The sequence below is a fragment of the Syngnathus typhle genome, linkage group LG1, assembly GCF_033458585.1.
Source record: "Syngnathus typhle isolate RoL2023-S1 ecotype Sweden linkage group LG1, RoL_Styp_1.0, whole genome shotgun sequence".
Taxonomy (NCBI): Eukaryota; Metazoa; Chordata; class Actinopteri; order Syngnathiformes; family Syngnathidae; genus Syngnathus; species Syngnathus typhle.
In genome coordinates this window covers 16,002,501-16,026,579 of record NC_083738.1, presented here as the reverse complement: position 1 = coordinate 16,026,579, position 24,079 = coordinate 16,002,501, and the positions used below count along the sequence as shown (strand labels likewise).

At 43.1% G+C, this 24,079-nt stretch overlaps 3 protein-coding genes across 5 annotated transcripts in view; all 3 read left to right on the top strand.

Annotated features, from left to right (window-relative positions):
• Positions 1–663: 663 nt before the first annotated feature.
• Positions 664–8,717, top strand: LOC133160861 (BEN domain-containing protein 4). Its single transcript, XM_061288941.1, has 6 exons — positions 664–1,244; positions 3,380–3,928; positions 4,461–4,552; positions 4,653–4,679; positions 6,393–6,654; positions 6,790–8,717. Exons 1-6 carry the CDS (start codon positions 857–859, stop codon positions 7,020–7,022), a joined length of 1,551 nt encoding a protein of 516 aa, XP_061144925.1. The 5' UTR covers positions 664–856; the 3' UTR covers positions 7,023–8,717.
• Positions 8,718–9,809: 1,092 nt separating this feature from the next.
• On the top strand, positions 9,810–21,189 carry rab11fip5b (RAB11 family interacting protein 5b (class I)). The gene is made up of 7 exons (XM_061291215.1): positions 9,810–9,843; positions 9,932–10,423; positions 14,209–14,738; positions 14,896–15,478; positions 15,923–18,040; positions 19,519–19,648; positions 20,357–21,189. Exons 2-7 carry the CDS (start codon positions 10,029–10,031, stop codon positions 20,615–20,617), a joined length of 4,017 nt encoding a protein of 1,338 aa, XP_061147199.1. The 5' UTR covers positions 9,810–9,843; positions 9,932–10,028; the 3' UTR covers positions 20,618–21,189.
• A 1,743-nt stretch (positions 21,190–22,932) lies between these two features.
• sfxn5b (sideroflexin 5b) overlaps positions 22,933–24,079 on the top strand; it is a 9,067-nt gene continuing 7,920 nt past the window's right edge. For 2 of the 3 annotated variants that reach the window (XR_009715128.1, XM_061284947.1), the window contains exon 1: positions 22,933–23,114. Coding sequence is in view for 2 of the 3 variants with exons in the window: in XM_061284947.1 (XP_061140931.1) it covers positions 23,058–23,114 (57 nt within the window). In the remaining variant the exon portion in view is untranslated. The remainder of the gene's footprint in view (positions 23,115–24,079) is intronic. The other variant, XM_061284937.1, reaches the window with a different exon arrangement.

Sequence of the window (24,079 nt, the reverse complement as noted above, 5' to 3'; positions counted from 1 at the left end):
TTTTAACCATTTTTAGAGGGGGGAAAAAAATGTTCATTTCAAGTAAATTTTTTAGGAATCTACTATAATGAATTGGGGGGGAAAAAGTACCCATTCTGTTTCTACACTCAATACTGTGATTATTTTGCAAGCGTTTGCCCTTTGTAAGATTGCAGACTTGGAGTGTAACCTTTAAATAAATCGAAGACGTAGGTTTTAATTTAACAGTGTGTTTGCTTGCAGTGTATTGTGGAACAATGTCAGAACACCTTTGGTCGCTTTGACACGGAGGAATTTTAAGGAAAAATCCCTGCTCATTAGACTGAGATGTTGATTTAACATTTAAGATTGGGTTCGGGATATAAACTAGATCCTAAAACGATGTTTCATGTTGAAAAGCAGCTGGCTTGCTGTGCGTCTTGACTTTGACTATGGCGCCCCTCTGTGGTGTTTACTAACTTTGCTCGTAGCTGGATGGAAGATCCAGATAAAATGGGGACGCAGATGTGAGTTTCAATTTTTTTTTCCATTAATTTAGTCATGTGCACAATGTAATTAAAGAATTGTGACCCAAATTCTGCAGAGATGAATTTAGCCTGGTTGTAGATTATGTAGTATATTTACAAAGAAAGCAAGTCCCGCCTGTCTTCCCCTCGCTACCAGATCCCCCCATCCAACCTCCACCCACTTTGCCTTCCCTTCCGGACCAGACATCGACCTCCCGCCTGGGGATTGGAGAAGCTGCATGTCAGTAATTATTCGAGCCTTTACCACACGCCCTCCCTCGCTCCACCGATAACCGAGCCTGACAGACAGTGACGAACGAGCCATCGCAAGCGCCGCTCCATACCTGGACCCACCTGGCTGGAAGGCAGGGATGGAGGATGAGATGCAGCCCGCCGATGAAGGCCCCTCCGATGCCAAGATGAGACGCGGTGGCCCCGCCAGGAGCCTCCGCTGCAAGTCGCGCCTCGACCGCTCCGCTTCGATCGAGCCATCTCTGTTCACTGACGCTCGACAGTTCACGTTCCACCCCGGCCAGCATTTGCCTTTCCCGACGCAGTATCAACCAAACCAACACCAGAGATTCCCCGGCGAGGGCAGGCCCAGCTGCGGGGTCCCGACATCTACCTCCGTAGACGCAGCGGGCGGCGTCGCTCTCGGTACCCAGCAGCGGCGCGCCATCCTCGGCAGAGCAGAGTCCGCACTCTCCGCTGGACGACTCAAGCAAGACTCTCCAGACTGCACGTTTGGGATCACTTCAGGTGGGTTTACAACTTTAAGTTCAGGCTGTTTTAGCGTGTTCGTTTACAATATTACATTTATATTGCATTTCAATAATATTTTGACACTTGTGGTCCTCACCAACTCCAATGAATGAGAAGAGCACTATCTCTTATTTGATACCCTCTAGTCTAGCATCATGCTTTGTTTCATTTCTTGTTAGCTGTGATTGATGTTCAGTTGTAATGAGAGCAGCCACTATTGGACCACCACTGTGCAAAATAACACTGGACTAAATCGTGTGCACATGCATTCTGTGTGCATGTGAGTAGCCTTCACAATCTCCCGTTTAAAGACATTGTTCCAGCTCCGGCTGCTGCTCACAGAGAAGGGAGGTGTCTGTGCCCAAGAAGGATAGGAGGGTGCGTCCAAGGCAGACCAACCCAGAGATGAAAGCAATCAACCTAATCCTCACAGCCATGAAATTAAACAGGAGACATCTCACCATCTAATTACGTTTTAATCTCTTTATCACATTTGGCAAATCGCTGCTACTATATTGTTGCTTTGTTGGAGCATTTGGTGAAATACCAAATCTGCATACAACCAATTTGCCACGTCACACAAATGATTGAATGAAGGAAGAAAAAAAATGTTTTTATTCTAATAAGGAATTACGGGAATAAAAATCACAAGTTTTTGTTTTGTAAATTGGTACTCGGTACTCATTTTGTGAAGCAAATGGCTGACATGGTCGCTTCCGAGTGCCTCGTTGTTGGCTGTGAGTGCGTGGACATCCCACAGAAAAAGTGGAAGAGCAAGGGGGGCACAAATAGCCAGCCAGCCAGTGTGTGGACAGAAATAGCCGAGTGAGCATTTTAAGTTCTACTTAAGGCAAACCGTTTTTGTTGTCGGACATACATTTTGAACATGCAAATCCATTGTTTTTGCAAAACAGTTTGCGAGCATTTGTAAACGTTTTGGGGCAATGGTCTTTTTCATTTGAAAATGCAAGTGACCACGTGAGCCATTTGTTCACTGATGATGCGCTTAATGTTCCCTTGATGACAGGAAATCAAGTTGATGAAAAGAAGCCCACAATAGCGCCCAGTGCATGCATATAAAAATGGTCTTCTCCAAGTATTGCTATTATAACAAATGGGCCTCATAAATTCTCCACGGCCGAGCGTGTTGCTTTTAATGACGTTTTAGGAGGCTACTAAACTCGACGTGTGCCTCAAAAGTAGGCGGGAGGGAGTAGCAAATGGATGATATCAGCCACATCTCTACTGCTCCACACAGACACGGCGTATATTAATAACTGTGACACATCTGTGCCAGGCTGATAGACACATCTGAGCGATTACGTGTGTATATCAGCGACGTGCCTGGACTAAAAGGCTGGGATATTGTTACTATTTCTGTTCCACAATCCGTTTTAGAAGCACATTTATAAAGACTGCTAAGTGAATTCTTCTGACAGTGTCGGTCAAAACGTTAGCATTGATATCTTTGCAAAGGCTGGGTGCGTTTTGAACATTGGCGTGTGAATTTAGAATATTAACAAGCCCAGGTTTCTATGAATAGTGTTGTTTGTAGTCATAATGTCAAATAAAATAAACATAAGGGATGGCGAGCCAATCATCTTTAAAGTACTAACCCTAAGGTTTAATACGTCACCTTTTCGATCCCGCTATAATACAAGCCTTGCTTTAAACTCTAGTTGAAGATAGTCAGACCCTGTTAAAAGTAGGTCATGCATCTGGCAGGAAACAGGCCTCGTGTAAGAGCCAGTTGAATTGGAGAACAACATTGCGGCTGAGTCTACTCGCCAAACGTAGGCAGACCGGAGATGTTGCATAGGTGGCGGCGTCAATTCAAGGACACCATTGGGGAGAGCCTTCTCAGCGAAAGGATGGAGATCATAGCGTAGCGCTCCATACTGTATATGTAGTAGCCTCGTTGTAACAGCAAAAGAAAAAGTAAAGCTAAAGTGGCAACTCCATGCCCATATGCGTCACCTTGGGCTTCGTTTTCTTCACAATGCCAGCATATCCTGACTTTTGCATTTGACAATTTGGGATAACCAAGTTGTGGAGTGACTATTTGGTGGCCTGCTCAAGTTTGGCACCAGGTTAAATTGAAGTATTTTGTGTTGTTCTTCTTCATTGTCTAGAGAACCGACTCATCTTGGACGCCTTCGCCAAGGAGTGCAGTCGAGTCCTCAGCCTCCTCAATAACGGGCGGCTGCTAGAACCCTCGCCGTCCCTCAAGTCCAGCATCAAGAGGGAGGAGAGTTGCACCACCGGTCATTGCGCCAAGCCCGAGGAGAACTCCTCCTCATCGTCCACAGAGCCAGAAGAGGAAGCTCAGCAAAGTCACTTGATCCAACAACAGACCTCCGCAGTTCTGCGCATTTTCACGGACTCACTGCACAGCTATCTGCTCTCCGGGCAGCAGCAAGAACCTCGTGTGGTTGCGGGCCTGGACGAGGAGCGGTGCCACTCTGCGGAGCCCGTTTCCGAAGTCTCGCCCCCGAGACGCACACTGGTGGCCTGGGGCTCGCCGACGCCGTCCGACTCGTACGGCCACCCTTCGTCCACGCTGCCGGAAGAGGAGGATGAGGAGGAAAACTGTTGCCCGCGTTGCCTGGAGCTGGAGCAGGAAGTGCTGTCACTGCAGCAGGAGAACGAGGAGCTCCGCAACAAGCTGGAAAGTGTCCCAGGTGCGTTCACAAAAGACAGTTACCAGTTCTTAACTGCGAACGGTTATGAATTTAAACAAAAAAAAGAAATGTTACCGTTTATTTATTTATTTATTTATTTATTTCGGCTTAATAAAAGATACACTTCCCTTCTGTACGAAATATTCAATTTCATTTTAAAATAAAATAAATAGTGGTCAATAGAAACAAAAATGCTGTTTTTACAAACCCAAATAATAATAAAAAGAAGGTCATCTTAGAGCTGTGATTTTTAATGCCTTTACACTGTGATATTTACTGTACCTTTCGTCATGAATATATCGTCATACTCTAATATCGGCCCATGCCTGTGTTAAATCACGACATCAAATAAAACCAAATCTACAACATTTACAAACATGTCAAATGGATGGGACGAGTTTTTAATTCAAGAGGAATACACATATAAGATCACAACCGATTTGAATTAGATTTGATGAAGATTTGTTGGGCAATTTTTATGACAAGTCAATGTGTGCATTGTTTGTGTTCTCATTGACCGTCACATCTGCAGTTCCTTGTCACAATGTTCTCGACTACTTCAAGAATGTCGTTGAGTTCCACAACCAAATGGTGCTGCCGATTCCAGAGGAGACGCTCACCGAGGTGAGTTTCAAATGAATGCTCAGTTGTATTCTGTGAGTGAGCCTGCATGTTTCAATAGTAGTGTGTGTTGAAATGAAAATTGCCTCTTCTGTCTTTGTAGGAAGAAGAACAGCAGTCAGTCTTTGAGGTCGGTGTTTTTTTTTTCATACCATATGTTTTATTCATACTGGGAAAAAACGCTGGTGTTTTAATATACCGTATCACTTAGGCCAGACTCTACATTATCGGTTGTCAGGCAGAAAATCACTAAAGATATCTTGTATTCACAAAGAATTTGAATTCCTGAAATGTGAAGGTGTTTTGAAAATCTGCAGGTAAAGGTGCTTGGTGGGTTTTCTTGTTTACTCTTGAGTAGAGGAAGTGGGTGTTCCCCTTTCAAGGCACTGTATGCTATTGTTACATAGAGCTGTCAAAATCGACAAGTAATCGATTCTCAAATGAAATGACAACTATACTTTAGCTTAAACCCTACTTTGAAACCTTTCTTTGAAACCCTAACCCTAGTTTGAAATCTTGACCCTTGTTTTAAACCAAGTTTGAAACCCTAGTTTGAAACCCTGACCCTAGTTTGAAACCCTGACCCTAGTTTGAAACCCTAACCCTAGTTTGAAATGCTAGTTTGAAATCCTAACCCTAGTTTGAAACACTGACTCTAGTTTTAAACCCTAACCCCAGTTTGAAACCCTAAACCTAGTGCTAATCGGACGTCAAACGAAGCGCGCAAGCCGTAGTTTGGACACCCCTACCCTAACCCTAGTTTGAAATCTTAGTTTGAAACCCTAACCCTCGTTTGAAACCCTAGTTTGAAACCTTGACACACATGCACGCACACACACACACACATACAATGGATGTTCAGAATGTTCACATTTTCCTATGCTTCTTCTAGGTAATTGCCTTTTTCAAAGAAGTTAAAACGTTTAAAATAAAGATATTTCAAACATTAAATCATTGTGTGGTCCTGGATATAATACCTAATATCATAGAAGTGAATTACTCTCTACCAAAATGACAAAATGGCATAAAAACACAGTGATTTCTCACGGAAAAGAGTACAGTCACATGTAAATCAAAACAAGTCATTTGCGAATGTCTGCTTTTTTTATGAAAAACAATGACCACCTCTATAGCTGAATCGGTTTCAAAAGGTTTGGTGAGCCCAACTTTAATTCCTCTTGTGTAATATTGTTTAATTGTTATTTACTAATGTTTTATCAGTGAACAATCCCAAATAAACAACGATAAACTGGGGAATTAGTTTTGTATTATACTTTAATGATGTAACATTTGATCCGATTATTCAGTTCGTCAATTGAAGAATAGTTACAGCCGTACTGTTATGGTGAGTCAAGAAACAAGAGAGAAAGGTGCTTGGGTGAATACACATTTGTACTTGTTTCAGTAAGCCTTCTAGATACTTTATTTTTTCACGTCAAACATTCAAACAAAAACTTCCCCACCGGGCTCACAATCGTCTTAAATTGTGCCTCAGATCTAGCGATGTACCGCAGAATAAAAACTGAAATGTTGGCATCTTCTCTCTCATTAATCTTAAACAATTTGTCATCCACTGCATGAATAAGGAAAATGGCCTCATTGTTCCAACACTTTAATGGGACTGTAAATTCCTTTCATTAGCCAGCAACGATGTAATCATTTGAGATTTAATGTCAGCTAATACTGCCATCAAGGATGGGTTAGTCTCAAATGAGTATGATTATTTAATCAGTTAGGAAGATTATGGCCAAGTAACTCAACCCAGAATTAAACTCTAGCTGATGGTCAGAGAAAGCTGTTCCTGGAACATTACCTGAAACATTGCCAAATCTCAAAATTTTAGGATAGATTCTCCTCAATCCAGGGAAGCAAGCAATTGCTGGAGAGCTACCCTCTCTTCATCACCAATAAGCAGTGGGACGAGGCAGTCAATTCGTCCAAGAAAGACGGCCGGCGGCTGCTGCGCTACCTGATCCGCTTCGTCTTCACCACTGACGAGCTCAAGTTTTCGTGCGGCCTGGGCAAACGGAAGCGCTCAGTCCACTTGAGGGAACCGGGCCAAGAGAGACGACCGCTCAATCCCGTCAAAGTCAGCTGCCTAAGAGGTACTAACCAGCTGGAATGATGGTGCAAGAAACACAAGTTAAAGCTTTGCCGCATGTAATGAATGTGCAGGATTCTCAAAGTGTGCCTGGTCATAGATGCCATGCTTAACATTCTTCTTCAAATGTCTCCGTCAGAGTTCATCCGAATGCACTGTGGCTCCAACCCAGATTGGTGGATGCCCTCCGAGGAACAGATCAATAAAGTTTTCAGCGACGCCGTAGGCCACGCTCGACAGGGCCGCGCCGTGGGCACCTTCCTGGGGGGCGGAGGAGGTGCCGGCGGTGTCCTCTACCTGGACGGCTTTGACGGACACTTGTCTCAGGACGAGCTCTATTTGAAAGGCTGTCACAATGGCCAGTTGGACTGAAGGAGCCTCACCGAGTGTCGCTGTACAGCAACATAATCCAAATCACTGACCTTTTCCTGCCACTTTGTAACGGGGACGGGGAACCCTTTTCCTATCAGGGACCAAGTCCTTAAAGGGCCAAACTAAATTCATGAAAAATGTGACGATCAAAAGTAATCTTTCCTAATACAAAATAAGAGCAGATGTTGGTTTTGTTTTTATAACAGTTTCTCTGACATCGTATTTGTGCATACAAAGAGGGACAGATCAAGTTTTCCAAGGCTGTGTATCGCTCATGAATTGACGGTTGCCTTACGCAGTGACAATATTCCACATGAGATTCTGACAAGATGCTTCTTCTTCTTCTTCTTCTGACAAGTATTACGTAGCTGCTATTCAACTCCATTATGTATTCAAACACTAGCTGAATGCAGGTTAGACTTAAAGGGGTTTTGCATCTAATTTCAGTCTTCCTTTTCATTGTTTTTTGTTCAGCATTTTAGAAAGTGGGACATTAACAAAACTGATCATGACCCAAACTCATATTTTTGGTGGGGTTATTGGCCAAATGAAGTATTTTCCTTCATGACTTTGATGAAGCACCTTTATTTGTAACCCTCTGTGTGCCCCATGAAGAGGTCATTTCAAAGCCTGCAGTTTTGTATTTTGCTTCATTCAAGCAATATTCACATGTCCTGTTTTTATAGGAAGAAGCTGATGTTGTTCATCCTCATCAGCTCCTGTTTCACCACCATAACAGTATTTATAGTGTGAGATGGAGCCTCCTAGACCACATGCGTCGTGTCAGACTGTAGTAAAACGAAACATGTAGTGCTCTCGCCCAGGGAACATTAATGGTCACGCCAGGACAGAAAAAGGTTTGGATTAGAACCCCGGACACAACTTTAGATGAGAGACAGTATATACAGTATTATTTATTGAAACCACGATACAGGTGGCCTCTGAGTTTTGACATGTATTGTGTACTTAGGTCCCTGTTTTTCATTTGCACAGTGATTGATATATTTGTTTTGTCAGTTGAAAAATCTGTACAGGCATCCTAGGCAATCACGACCTGTCACAGTTTCAATCCACGTTGTCTCACCGTCATCCTGTTTTATCATCGAAACCTGAAACGGCGCTGCCATGGCTGCCGGGAAGAGTAAATGTGACTTTGGAGCTCTGTTTTGTGACATGTTGCACAGCACACATCAGTCTTAAAATTGAATACTGAGTCAGTCAATCATCCCTGTCAAAGCACTGCATTGTGGGTGGAAATGTAAAGCGTAAATGAAAGTTTGTTCTCAGTTTTTAGTTATTCTTATGCTTGTCGGGTGCAGCCATAAAAGAATGCCTTAAATTTAACATCTACAATGTTACAGCTTGATGTCCCAATGACAATGTTTGACCGCCCCAACAAAAGCGCAAGCCATCTCTTCACCTGCAGTTTTCCCTCGGTCTTTTATTCACGCTAACTGTATGGCATTGTGTATTTCATTGGGAAGTTGAAATCTAGTGTGTTTGTATGTACCTGGATAATTGCTGTTTAAAGCTGTACTGTGATACGAAGTACTCTTACGTACAAGTGTTTTTAAGCCGCATAGAAAAATGCCACAGGAACCTTAAAAACATTGCATTACGTCCTTGTGTTCTGAATGTCAACATTTAACTGTATCGCTTTGATTCTTTTGGTGGCGTTTTCAAAACACTGTGAAATGAAACATTGATTTGATTTTTACAAATCTTATAGTTTCCGTTTCTGGTTTATTATTAATAATAAACATCAAAACTTATGAATCGTCTTTGAATTGTCCTCGCTAACAGTAATTGCCCTAGCTGGCTAGCTCTCAGGAAAGCCCTCAGGCTTGCATGCATTGATGTCTTTTTCCTTGCATTCTAATTATACATTTCATATTAATGTGACCGTCAACATAATCATTGCAATGATTATATGTACAAAGTATATCACTCTAGCTATATACTGTTAAGTCGGTCACATTCTATTCTAACCATTAATTTTTTGTACGGTAGCTATGTTTCCTTATTTATTTGTATTTAAATTGACATCTAGCTTGCTATATCAGCATTGATATTCCGGTGTAATTTTATCTGCAGTACTATCAGTTTGGTATTAATACACAACTCACAAGAAGGCTGAAAGAGTCACAGAAGGGCTAATGTATTGATTGATCAATAACTTAATTCTGCCGTTCAGCTTGTAGAGAACAGCAAAATGGGGCGAGCGGGCATGCATACTTGAATTTAAAAGCTTAGGAAAGGTAACATAAGTTTGGAAAGCTGAAAGTGCATTATGAGGTCAAATGGATAAATGTCATCAAGAAAATGATGCAGATGCAAAGAAAAAAATAATATATAGTGTACAGTTAAAAACAAACAAAAAAAGTAAATAAAATGTATGTCCACAACTCGGCAGCCACTATGATAATATATATATAGTGGCAAATTGACAACCCTGCACTGCTCTGTACACATGCAAGTGAGTCTGGCTGTTTTTGTCCATTTGTCCACTAGAGGACGTCAGAAATACACAGATGACGAATGTGTGAGTTAAAGCCCATTAGAAAATATGCGGCGTTGTTATACAATAATAATCAGCCTTTTCATCACGTTCCACGTGCATGAAGTCATCGCCTAAATGGTTTGTTTCTCTTTTATGGCACGTTGATGTTGCATTGTCATCATGCGATGCGATGGTGCTGCTGCATATTGATCGCACGTGGTCTTCACAGATATGACCCCCCCTCCCCTCCCTTTCTTCAGTGATGATCATGTGACTGTGATGGTTCCGCCCAGAACAACTTCAGCATGTGTTGACATTCCGGTACAGTACAGTGCCATTTTATTTCAGTGGAGGTGCACGGGTGGCTAATTCTGCAGCTTTAACAGATCTGCGCCGTTTCTTTCCCCAGCGCCGTGCGTTCGCCGGGCCTGCTGGTTGCCTTCCAAGATGGACCTTTTGTGCACCCTCGCAGCCTGACAAGTGACACCCGAAAGCAGCGGTCCAAGATGATGTCCTTCATCGATCTGGACGACGAGCAGCGGTGGGTGCCCACACACGTCAATGTCACCGTGCTCCGCGGCAGGGGACTGCGGACCAAGAGCAAACATGGCAGCCGCTACCTGTACGCGGTGGTCCAGGTGGGCAAGGACAAGTACACCACGGGCCTGGTGGACAAAGCCGAGGTGCCCGTGTGGTCCGAGGAGTGCTGCTTCGAGCTCCTCCCGGGCATCCTGGAGGAGGAGGATGAAGAGGGAGGAGGTGGCGGAGCCTATCCGCCCGGCAGCGCCGACCTGGTGATCACAGTCATGCACAGAGTCCTGATTGGACTTGACGTGTTCCTGGGTCAGACGATCATCCCGCTGGGTCGCATGTTCCGTAAAGGCGCGTGCCCGAGAGACCAGTAAGTGTTTCAACGCAGTGTCACGTGGTGCCAAAAGACAGCATGATGAAGATGTTGCACACTTTTTGATTTCCTCTCACAATGCACTATTTGGCAGAACACCATGATGGGTCACCAATATTTGTATTACTGAGAGCCCTGAATCATGGATAAGGCTGTGAAGGCGCTTATCGTGTGAGTTCTCACAATAGCAATGATATAAAAAGATAGAAATAGGAACAGACAAGTATCAATGACAGGTATCAGATTCTGACCTTATTGTATGGTATCAGGTATTCATCAAGGCGACCGATACCAGCCACCAATACTTTGTGTACAAATGTGTGTTGAAAGAATTTTCATACGATATCAAAAAGTACTTGACGTATCAGTTTTTTTGCATGTTCACAAAGTCTGAATACTCATGCTGGTATTGTCTGAAAAAAAAAAGTGATATCAAACATCCCTATTGATACCACAAGAGGGAGTTCATGTATCACAGCTTCAAGAATACATATATTCTGATATTTTACAGCGTTTAACAAAATGTGCAGAAGTGGTTGGCACGTCTGCCTCACAAACTTCAATTTGAACGTATGGAAAAAGCATTTTTTTTCTCCATGCTTGCGTTTTTTTTTTTTTTTCCTGTTACTCTGGCTTCTTCCCGCATTCTAAAAAAACACGCTTACGTTTGAAATGAGTGTAAACATTTTTGTTAGTTTGCAGGATTGTGCGGAGGCTAATCGGATGTCAAACGCTGCATGTTCGCTTCTCTTCCGGGGGGGTGTTAATGGGACGTCAAACGCTTTGTGTGGCGGGCTCCATCTAGTGTGGAAACTGAGAAGCTGAGCTCAAGCTTCTTGTGCGGGCCATATTCAATTATGTTTTCAGAATTTGCTGCGGGCCAATAAAAACTGGACCGTTAGTTTGGACACCCCTAATTTAGAGCAAAGAACTGTGTAGTCTGCCTGATGCCATTGCCTATGGTCTTTTCTGTTCCACATGTAGAGTTATGTAGCTTGTTAAGTCAACCATAATATCGGATCGGTATCGGGTATCGACCGATACGCAAAGCCACGGCATCGGTATCGGTATCGGAACTGAAAAAGTCGGATCGGTGCATCTCTATTCTGTGCTATTCCTGGTGGGGCGCGTGTGACCCTGGGGAACAGGCTTTTTTTTTGGCAGTACTAGAATAAAGTGTAATTGCGCGTTTACTACAGCAGGGGGCAGTGGCGCTCTCATTGTTACTTCTGTCACGTTTGCGACAGTGCGACATTTTACGACTTACAAGACAAGTTAGGATAGTCACGGTGGGGAGGGGGGGGCGCGAATAGTTTTCTTCTTGCTAGGGGGGGGCGTAACAGAAAATAATTGAGAAGCACTGGGTTACACTAACTTGACACATGGGTGGCTCTGACAAAGCTTCTATTTTTTGTACCCTTCATACTTGACTTTTGCTGCTCTGTAATGTCCATGAATCATGGCCCTTGGAAAAGGGTGCAATGATCACCTTTTAGTCCGGTAATTAGTCTTTTTTACCTTTCTGTAGATTGTACGGACAGAATCGGACACTTATTGCACCTCTTTCTGACACTGCAGGTCATAAACTTCAGAACAATGGCATCGAGGACAGACCATTTAGTGGATTGCCCTTAACTTGAACCCTTAATAGCCATCCCATAAGCACCATCTTAACGTTGTTCCCTGTTTGATTGTATACGATGATGATTTCAAATTTTAGTACATCTATTTAAAGCAATAGTAGTACTGTTACTACTGTTGACAGTATTCTATACCCCTATGACCAGTTGCGCAATCCACAAAGCGCCTGTTAATTATTGCAGTCGTGTTCAACTTAACTGCATCATCTGTTTGCAATTCTGTTGAATAAGATAAGAAAAATGTTATAACACCCCAAAAAGGCGATGAGTACGTCGAAGGTGATTGCGAAGATATTTTTTGTGTGTGTTCTGATCTTGATGACGATGGTGTTGGAGCGAAGAGTGAAGTCTAACACATTCGGATCAAATTCCTCATGGCCTCCTCAACTGCGGTTCAGAACAGGGCATACTGTAACATTACATGACACGACATTTTCACATCCCAGCCACCCAAGCCTGGACCATTACATTCAAATATCTCGTCCAATTATGTGACGTCAAAACTTCTAAGATGAACAAATTGTCAACAGTCAGACTTTGAATCCTTGACGAAATCTCCATCTTTGACGAACGAGTGTGTTTTGGGACAGGTGACGTAACAACACTGGTGTGAAACAGTTCCAGTCCACCATCGCAGCACATCTGGCTTCAATTGTGGCTCCTCCGCCCGCCCTTCACTAGTATCCACAGACGTGGAACATCTACTCAGAATTCCTGCGCTTCAGAAAAACATGTTTTTTGTGGACTCCAAGGATTTAAGAGGCAGGAAGACCAATGTCATCTAAGTTTTAAAGCGCGCACAGTCACACATCAGATGTCGGATTAAGCTGCGAGGGTTGTAAAGATTTTGTTTGGCAAAGTCAGTGAGCACAAGCCCTCCGGCGATATTGACAGATTATGTAATATACGGGAGGCATTTCCAAAAGGAAATCAATCTTTTTGTTGTTCATTTTGCTCTGGTGATATACTATAGTAATACCATGTGCTGTGCTTCACAGAAATATAAGAAACGTTCAGAGCAAAATGTAAAACAACAATGGAGAAAATATGGCACTGTGTGTATTGGCCCTCCACAAGTTCGATTGTTTTTAATAACTTTTTTAACAGCTGCCATTTTCCGTGGATCATTAAAAATCTTATGAGTGTACCAAAAAGACTACAACAAAAGTTCTTGAACTTCAAAAATTTGCTGGTGAACCCAAATCTCCCTTACTTGGGAGTGAACTTGAGATCTGTAATTTGATTGCTGCGCAAACCTGCTGATTTTAACATAGTTAAGGCAGAAATAGGGCAGCTCTCAGGGTTAACAGAAAAAATACAGACACTTTCTAAAGAATCCACTGGATTGGAACAGAATCTTGGTAAATGTGAGGATATATTCGTTTACTGGTTTCAATAAAACTTTCCACTGTCGGTAGAATCCCATAATTGCTGCCATCTGTCCATCGTTCTCCACGAAACAGGAAGCAGGCTACTTGATGGACAACCATCGGCCTTGATGGACGGCCATTATTTACTCAGCAGCATTCCAATATAATATATGTTGCTGTAATGAAACAACTGAATGGTGAATGAATGGTGACCTAAGAATTTTGTACGCTTTACAATATATAATTCAAGGCGTGCACAAATATAATTTATAATCTCATAAAATGATACAGGACATTGAATTATTTGCTCCAACAGGAGCTAACTGCTCCGTCATCATGTTTAGATTCGACTTTGATTAGCAAGGTTGAACCAACAAAAATCTTAACGCTCAGACTTGCTTTATATTCTTTACAACTGGAATAATATAAACAGGCAACTATTAAATACTTTTCTTAGGCTGTCCCGTTAGAGGTCATAGTTATTGGCATGCACTTCATCAAAAAATCTATTGTCTTGGACTTGACACTTTAAATCTCCCTCAATCTTGATTTGGAAGATGCAATTGTCTGTTCCCGGTGCGAGAAATGGGAAAAGCCCTAAAGACACGCTTGGGTGAGTTTGGTCAAGAAGAACAAGCCGGTTGAACACATTTTGTAGCAACCCCCCCCCCCCAGAAGAGTAGAGGATGTTACATATATGATGCCATAAATGTGTTTGAGATGATAAAGACAAAGCTGAAGTGTCACTGTGTTCTTTGTGTGATAACCCCAGGTGGTTCAAACTGCACTCGAAGGCGGGCCGAAAAGCCAAGGAGCGTGGCGAATTGCAGCTGACAGTGCTGTTCACCCGCAACAACATGACGGCCAGCATGTTCGACCTCACTGTCAAGGACGGGCGCCGCTCGGCTTTCGGCAAACTCAAGGATCGCGTCACGGGAAGAAAACGCCCCGACGTGGAGTCGTCCTCGGCCATCGTGCCGGGCCGCTACGCCGCCCTCTCCGTGACCCCTGGCCACCCGTCAGGTGACGAAAGCGGGTGCGCCCCCCGTGGGAGAGATGCGGAAATAACGGAGGAAAAGAGGAGTGTCATGAAAGATTTCTTCAAAGGGAAGCTGCGAAAGTCATCTGACACCAGGTCGTGCTCTTCGCTGGCCTCTGAAAGCAGCGCCTCCTCCATGGCCAGCGACACCACCAGCCCTCCGCCGGCTCTCGGCCTGCTCTCGGATCTCCCCAGCTCACCCATCTATAGCACCGTCACACGAGCAGACCCCCGCTATGGAGACAGAGATCTGACAAAAACAGGTGACGTGTGTCATTTTCTGACACAAACCAATCATACTGGTGTGTTTGTTTTGTCTTTTCGTCTGGTCGTTTTTTGTAACTCAGCCATCATGGTTCAAATTCGTAAAGTCTGAAAACAATCGTCCTTACTGTACAACGTTTGTTCTCCTTTCTATAGTGCTCACCAGTCGGCATGCCTCTAATATCCTCACACATAAGCGAGCCTTCAGCGATGAAGCTGGTAAAATCACAGCATCTGTGCCTCCGACGAATCCCACCATGGAGTCCGTCCAATGCCAGCAGAGCATGAGTCAATCCAAGTCGTCCGTATGCATAAATGGCAGTCACGTGTACGATTCCGAGCCATCGATCCCAAAGAGCGCCGGAGCCCTGTCATCCAAGTTGGTTTTGTTAGAGAAATGCTCCCCATTGTCCCGTTCCCTTCAGAACCTCACCAAGCGAAACGAGGACAAAGGTACTTTAGCAGAAGAGCGACGCTGGTCCTTTGACAAGATGAAGAAAGAGGAAAAGGATGGAGATAAGGAAGCTCGCTGGGCAGAGATGGGAGGACATCCTGAGCAGGTGGCAAACCCCTTCGCTGCTGATTCATCCGACAAAGGGAGGAAGTTGAGAAAGACCTTATTATCTGGAGGTAGGAGTGATTCTGTCGCAGCAAAACCGGATGGGAGCCAGGCCGCCTCCAACTCGGAAGGGAGGCTCAGAGGCTGGTTCAGTTCTACAGACTCCCAGAACAAGCCAAGGTGAGTCAGCTGGGATTTCTGGTTTGCCATCATGCCATTTGTTGGAAGCCTCTTCTCTCAAGGCTTGTCTTGAGTTGTACATTGTTTGAAAACTGTACTAAGTTAGTTTTCATGTCTTTCCATTTCAATACGATGATGCCACTCAACCACCATAATTTGCACCTGCACCCATGTTGATATCAGCTGAAGCACATGGCAACTGTTGTACATGTTACCTTCATGCTTGATTATTTCTGCAAATTTACTTTGCTTCTTTTCAGTTTAATTTCATGCCTGGCTCACTTTACAGTAACTTTATCATTTGGCCAGTTTTATGTTTATAAACCACAAGTCCCACTTAGTTGTGGAATATCAGATAATACAGTATGTGGGTGACTGTTTGTGTGAGAGCCATGTTTGGGAATCTTAACTAAGAGGACCACTGTGCCCTCTTTTCCTCTACAGGCTGGAAGTTTCTCCTAAACTAGAAAGCACAACATCTATATCCCCTCCTATCCCCCCTCGCGCTTCCTCCTCCACTGACTCCCTCCCCATTGACGAGAATCACACACACCCAATCACCCCTCCGTCCACCCCCATCTCCCCCTCAAACCCCTTCTTTGAGGAGTTGCAGAGTTCCTCTCCAGCTGCACCTAGCTCCTCAACCTTGTTTCACACTTCTCAACACTCCGACCGGGGCACAACCAGTCTTACTCGAGGCACTAGCAAAAAAAACTCCATTAAGAGGGAGCGTCCGAGGCCTGTCGCTAGACAGGTTTCCCTCCCTGAGTTTTTACCGCAAAGCTCCAAACGCTCAAGTGATCGTGATCGCCCCATGTCAGTGAGCATACAGGACTGGGAAGACTCATTTGACGCGTTTGCTTCAAACAGGCTCAACTCCCCCAATGGAGATGCCACTCAGATGCAACTAGAAAGTACCCTCGCATCAAGTCAGCGGTACAGTCCTCATGTAGCAAATATTAATACCCAATTTCATAAACAAGAGCGACAAAGATACCAGGAACACCCTCCACCGTTACCGCCAAGGAGAAATTTGACAAATGAGATATACTCTGATGGCTGGCTCCACAGAGGCCAAGAGCTGGCAGTCCACAAAGAAGCCTACCTTCTGTCCCAGACTGGAATGGCCTCACTGCAGTTTGGAAGAGAGTCCGAGTGTAAAAGACCAGGATCAAGTGTGTCACCAGACAGCGAGACCTCGGCTTCCTTTAATCTTAACTCTCAGCTTCATGGAATCATCCCGTCCCCGGGATCAACGTCTGAAGAGTCTCTCAAAAAGTACGAACCCTTGGAAGACATCACTGACTTCTGGGGGGGCATGTTATTTGAACAAGACTTGTATGGAAGGGTTTGCAAGGGAAATGTCAGACAACCCACTTTACATGTTGGACCTGAGAATGTTCTCGACCAGGAGAATATTGCTGACCTTTTGAAGAAGTCCTATAATCCTGTCTCGGTGTCAGAGTTAACGACTGGTCGGACTCCCCCTTTGGTAGAATCTACAGAATCTTCTACAATAAGTCAAACCATAGGCATCAACAATAATGTGAGTTTTCCATTAACCCTCCCGGATCTGAACATGAATGTGAGCAATTCTGATTTCAGCTTCATAGATTCTGATGGATCTTCTCTGTCAGACGCAATTGATGACCACAAAGGCCTCAGCATTTTAAGTAGGATTGGTCCACAGCTGTCAAAAGATTCTAAAATCGGGGTTTATCACGAGATGGCTACTCATAGAAATGCTAAAACGCTTAAAGATTCCTTAAGAGACTCATCGTTGGAACAAACCAGTTTATCAAATAAAATGTGCAAAGTCTCCCCAGTTTGCCAGGACGTTTTATTTGAGGCCAACAAAGATAGCATTGATGAAACCCAGGAGCAACTTGTAGCCAGTCAATCTGATCTCGGGATTGAGCCAACTGACAATAAAAAGGGAAATTATGATGCTTTACAAGAGATACAAAATGACCATGATGATGATGAGAACCTTCATAATGAGAAAGAATTGTTCCCAAGGGTGGTTAGCACACGTTTTAGACCGAAAGGAATTTCAAGCATCGATAGTCCGAGCAGTATCAGTCTTGGTCAACACTCTTCGATCGTCAGTGAAGGTCCGTCATCTTATCAACCAAGTAAACCAGCTCCATCTTCCAATCTGGCATTGGATAAGTCACCAATGCCTTCCACCGATGACTCCTTACCTCTTATGTGGGATTCTAAGACTGAAAACCACTCTGAGATGTCTTTTGAAGTCCTTCATGCCAAAGTTGCCCCTCATTTAAGAAGTTTTTCAGAACGTGAGGAGGGTTGTACTCTCACCTCCTTAACTGATACATCTGCCAACCTCCCCTTTTCACCTGCCTGTTGTCCCCTCACATGTCCCTCAAACACGGGGCTGCAAAGCGCTGGAAGTAAGTCTCTGATTGTGGCCCCCTACATGGCTTCCTCCCCCTCCACCCTCAACTTGAGCACCACTGAGCAGCCCCCATTTGATGCATGCCACTCACTCTTGATTGAGGAGACTCGGCCGGCTTGCAAACTGCCCCGCCAGGAGAGCAGGTGAGAGTCCTCACACTAGGAAACACACTCAATCCTTCCCTACGCGTAGGCAGGCACTCACTCAAGACAGAAAATGTATGCTATTTGTCATTCTTTCTGCTCCCCCTCCCCTTCATTTGCCTGCCTGGCTTGTTTGATGCATTGACGCTGTCCTCAGTTCAGCTGGTTGCTGGTTGCTGTGCACTGCCCTTCACATACATGTTATCATCTCATGTTTCCACTCCCTTAGGCTGCAATCACAATGCAAGTCTTAATGTTCAGGAGCTACCTGAATCTTCAATTATTCCTTTTAATAATGTACTTTTTACATTTACATATACAAATGATAGCGTACGCACCTACTGGCCAGACTACGTGTTCCATCTATAGCAGGAGTGTCAAACTAATTTTTATCATGGGCCACTTTGTAGTTACAGGTTCCCTTAGACTCTAAGGCTCAGAGGGCCGTTATGACAGTGACACCAAATAAATATTGAATATTATTACATATACACATCAAAGTGATGGAGTACTAATTTTGAAATCAGACATAAGAGTTTGTTTAATTATTGCTCAAGTTACTGTAAAAAGGGTAACAAAAATTCTTGCAAAATTTTAACGTTATTATTTATCCCTACATCCCAATTTGAAAATTTGGTGCAGATTTTAGCAATGATCATGGACGTTGATTTGCTTTCGCAGGCCACATAATGATATGGTGGGCCAAATCTGGCCCCTGGGCCATGAGTTTGACCGTCGTGATCTATAGGAAGGAGATTCTGATTTCATGTAAAAATTTCAACTGTCAAGTTGCATATGCCAATGAGGTTACAAGATCTGGATTTCTAATTGTAACCCCAGTAATTTGAATGTGGGAGTTTGATCATGGAAGCAGTAGGACGGAGAATAATTGTCATGCCATGCAAGAGCCGCCCCTCCCTACACGCAGATCACACAGTGTGCATAGGGCTCCATTCAATGTGAGGGGCCCCATTTTGCATGAGCGGCAACATTGTGAACCGCGACATCCAACCAATACGTGAAGGAACAACGTGACGCCGAGCAACCTTTGCATGTTCATGCGTAAACATGACCATGCTGTTGACATGTCCAAATTTCCATTTCCCAGCAACCCCAATGACCCGTCGACAAATCTTTGAGCCATGAGATATGGCCGTTAATGGCTCTAAAATGAAAGCACTGTTAAGCTTTGTGGGCATATTTGCGCTGTATGTAATTCACGCAATATCCCGTGTCGGTGTAAACAAAGTGCTATTGTAGGCGCTATTAGCCGCCGCATTTAATTCTTTGTGAATTCAGCTCTTACTGTTGAACTAAGTTTTTCAACAAATAAGTCACGGTTTTCATGACTACACCGCACTGTATTTGTATGGATTTCTTAATTGTACACCCCTGTGGCCACAAGTTATTATATTAAACCATGAACACTATTACAGGGTTCAAACGACTGTACGCTTCTCACCTCTTTACAATTGCAGAATGCACCCAGTGAAACCTTTAACCCAACCAGAGAAGAAGGAGAGCCGTTCAGTTCTGGAAAAACTCAAATCCACCATAAGTCCAGGACGCTCCGCCCATCAGGTGGTGGTTGAGCCGCCGAAAATTCAGGTAAGCTCACAACAACAACAAAAACACAACTTTATCAAACCTCTGTAACTTGTTTATTAGGTGGAACTCAAAGTAGCATGTTTCCATTTACTGTCAGAAAAGAAAAATAATCCTTAGACCAACACAAGGGTTGGATATGAAATATTTTAGTATGATTATACTACATTAGCTGTCGCTATCATTTCCATATAAATTGCAGCTATTTTCAGAGTTATAGCTTGATGTGATGCCCAGACAGTAAAGTAATTAAAGTGTCTTAATAAATCCCAGGAAGCCTGTAGGTCTGCACACTAATGCCTCAGCAAGCATTTATTAATACTTTACTCCAATCAATATGCCGTGGGACATTAAATTGTGATATAGCTTTGGAGGACCGTTTTGGCACGGAAATCAACACTCAGTAGAAGACCAACTGTGAGCAATACACAGAAAATAAATTTCTGTCATCTTGTACACAGTTGTATCTTAAATATGTGGTGCACAGGTAGAGCATCAAGAGGTCCAACTCGAGAGCTGGCTCTCCTTTGTTTGTTTCCTCTGCTTTCCTCTCACATTTCAAAACATACCAACATCACTCTTAGATTTTCCATCATTGTGAAGAAGTGCAAAACGTGACATCAGCTATAGAAAGTAGAACTATGCCCATCAGCGTTCCGTGTTGGGCGACAGGGTCAAAATTGTTTTGACAGGTCTTCTTCTCTTGAACAGGAGCCCACAGAGGACAGGTCAGCCCTATATGAGCACCTGACCAACATGGAGCTCATCTCCTTGCTGCTGCAGCAGGACATGGACATGAACAAGCAGCAGGTCGCCTCCGATCGTCAGCGGGCGCAGCTGGAGAAGTGCGAGGCGGACCTGAAGAAGGTCAAGGCCCAGGTCCGTGACTTGGAGGACTACATCGACAACCTGCTGCTACGCATCATGGAGCAGACCCCTACGCTACTTCAGGTCCGCTCCAGACACAAGTGACGCCGGCGCCAAGGCCTCAGTACTGCGAAACACGGAATATATCCCAGCCACTGAACACATTTTCCCACCTGTAAAAGTGACTTCAAAGATTAAGTAGACATAAAAAACTAGGTGGTGTTCCAACAACTACTACATACATGCCTGTTGACACATTATTATATGCATGCAAGTTAAAAACAACAAAAGAGTACAAAATAATATAAGGAAAGCTTTAGATACTTTTGCCTCAACAAACTAGAACAAGTTGTGGTCACTGGATGTTATTGCATTCAAATTCTAAGGTAGCAATTTAATGTCAAATAATACAGCACAAGGATTCATATGACAATAATACAACAGTAGTCATAATACAATAGTATGTCATTTGTATTATTATTGATATTATTATAATGTACAGCTCTTTGTTACAACTCAGCTGTGGTTGTTGTGAGAGTGCCACATAAAGTTGATGTAAATGCAAAAAAAGAAAAAAAGATAACCACAGAGCAGGAAATGGTGTGCGCAAGCTAAATATTGTGTAGCCAAACGAAAACAGAAAACCAAGGCGAAAAATAAACGTGTAAATGAACAAATTGTGTTTAACTTTTGATATGCCCCTGATTCCCCCTTTTCATTGTAAGGACGCTGTGTTTTACTTGCAGGCGGAAGCAAGAGTGTTATAAGTTATCTTTCATGCGGCAGAAAAAGATACCGCGCTTGTTTAGCTATTTCCATACAAGAATGTTTTTGTGTATGACCTCCGAAACTTTCTGCAGAGCCTCACCCGACCACAGTTACGTAAGAACAAAGTGTGACCCTTATGTTGCCTCTGTGATGAAAGTACGGATGGTTACATACTGATGTGTTGCATAGTTCTGACCACTAGGGGGGGTATTCACTCCAGCCTTAAAAAGAGTCCAATTCAAAAAAAGGAAACTCTTTCACGCCCACAATACATCTTTATTTATACATCTTTTGCCCATCCCTCCATATGCCTTGTTGTTTGAAATGATATCTTACAGATAATGTAAACTCCAAGTTCACTATCGTCAGGACATCACGTAAACACAATAACAATGATTTTTAATCAAATTAGGTCAGTGCACTATGGTGGGCTAGTGATTACCGCGCCTGACTCACATTAGAGAGGTCCCGGGTTGGAATCTTAGTGCCTTGCTGAGTGGAGTTTGCATGTTCTTCCCATGCATGCATGTGTGCAAATCAGACTCATCCTTCATAACACCTGCACACTCAATAGATAGATAAATGCCATAATGTCCCATACGTTTCGATGCATAGGAAAAATATATGTATATTCAATTAAATTATGAAAACAATTTTGCATAATCTACAAGACCACCACTGCACAGCGGGAGTTGCTTCTAATGATGATACTATGTTACTTCAGACAATTTATGTTCTATATTTTCAATCATAGCGTTATGATTCCATAATAGGAGATGCATGCAGTGTACATGCTCTTTACAGTACTGTGTTGACTAAAAAAAGAAATGACATAAATGTGTTTGGTATATGTGTAGGCCTATGATACATAATTATGTGTGATGTGTTATCTAGTCATGGATTTCCCTTTTACAGAGAGAGCAGGTTTAATTTCCAGTCAGTGGCACAATTATGTTCAGCCATGGCAGGTCCCAAACCTGCAGAAAATATGATTGGGTTGAGTCTGCAAGGGCATATGGGGCACAAAAACAGACATACAAATCATTCCCGTCATTTGCTGTAGTGACTCCTGACAAGTTAAAACCCCATCACCACAACAACATTAAATACCTGAAGCGTTTTGAATTCATGTGTACTGTATTGTGGGTGTTCATGCAAATTGTAAGGTACGGTGAAAAAAGGCACATGTCTATTTTCATTTATTTATTTATTTATTTATTTATTTATTTATTTATTTATTTATTTATTTATTTATTTATTTATTTATTTATTTATTTATTTATTTTTATTTATTTATTTTTTATTCGTTTTTATATGGTTTATTATTTAATAGTAATTTCCTAATTATTGATTGTTGTTGTTTCTCCCGTTTGTTCGTTATTTTTTGTATTCTAGTTTAAAAAGAAGACTTTATGGAGAAAATTCATTTTGTCGCACACACCTGCAAGCAGCACTTAATCATTTTTTTCTTTATTAATGAGCCACAACGTTTTAAAATCAATTTCATATCCGTCCAGCTCTCCGACAAACGTTCGCAGATCATAACAATCGATCGCGCTAGTTATGCAACAGCCTGCTGCCCGTCATCGATCATTTGGGATGCAGTCACGCTCTGTTGCTGTACGAGCGACGACAGACAGTGAAGGACTTCATTTCCCATCTGGCTTTGCGGTTGACAGCAAGGCTTCTTTTTCCCCAGCACTACTTTGAACGGCGAGGAGTTGCACTTGAGGACGCCGGCTTGAGGTTCGTTCATGAGAAAAAAGAGGGGGCTGTCATGGCCGATGCTGCGGCTTGTCCTTCTTTCCGTCTCGGGGAGTCACGCTACGACCAGGTAAGCTGTCCTTATCTTTCTTATCTAATTGTGACATTTGGTTTGAACGTGAGGGAGGGGTGGAGTCCTTGGGTAAGGAAACAAGCAGCTTCATTCTCTGCTCTCATTTTGCTCGGGATGCTTCTCACTACTTCCACTTTGCCTGGTTGCACTTTAGGGTGCAACAACTTTATATTTTCCAGCAAAAGCACGCAATTGATCGAGTGGTAGGAACAACAGTTTACCCCCACCCCCCTTGTTTGCACATTGATGTTTGTGTGTGTCGGTGTGCTTATGCAAGTTGACAAACTAACAAACAAACTCGGCGCTGTACGGGTGTTGTGCTGTTTGAGACAATACTTGGTCATGAATTTAATATGGCACTGGGTGTGAAAACTTCTGCTTGGAAAAAGGTACATCATTTTCCATCCCCAGCTCACCTCCTAGATTGATGACCTGCTTCTCACCACGGAATGAAGCCCATTACTCAATTTTCCATGCTCGCAAATGACTGGTTAAACATTTGCATCGGACAGCTTCACGAAAGTGACCTTCACGTTTAAAAGCTTACTTTTCTGCTAGTTCAGCAGCAGCCTGTGGGAATTATTTACCTCCTGCTGCACTGAGCGAACTCCAAAAACAGGCACTTCACTTGTCTGGTCTCCTTCAATCGCCACAGCGCAGTGCAAGTTGATTCCATTTGTCTGTTGTGTGCAGAACATGCATGGAATACTAATGGATCGGTCAATTAAGTGATTTGTGTTGAACTGGTTCATCTTGTCTTGAAGTTAGTGAGGCAAAATAAGCTAAAAACGAAATGCTTAAAAATAATAAAACTACATATCAAGTTCATAATATTGATTAAAACCTAAAAACTAAAATGAATGGATTTATTTTGTTAGCCATAGCTACAAAAGAAGGAAGGTTTGTTGTTTGACAATTTGTGTTTGCTTGATAACACAATACCTACTGACTTTTTTGTTACA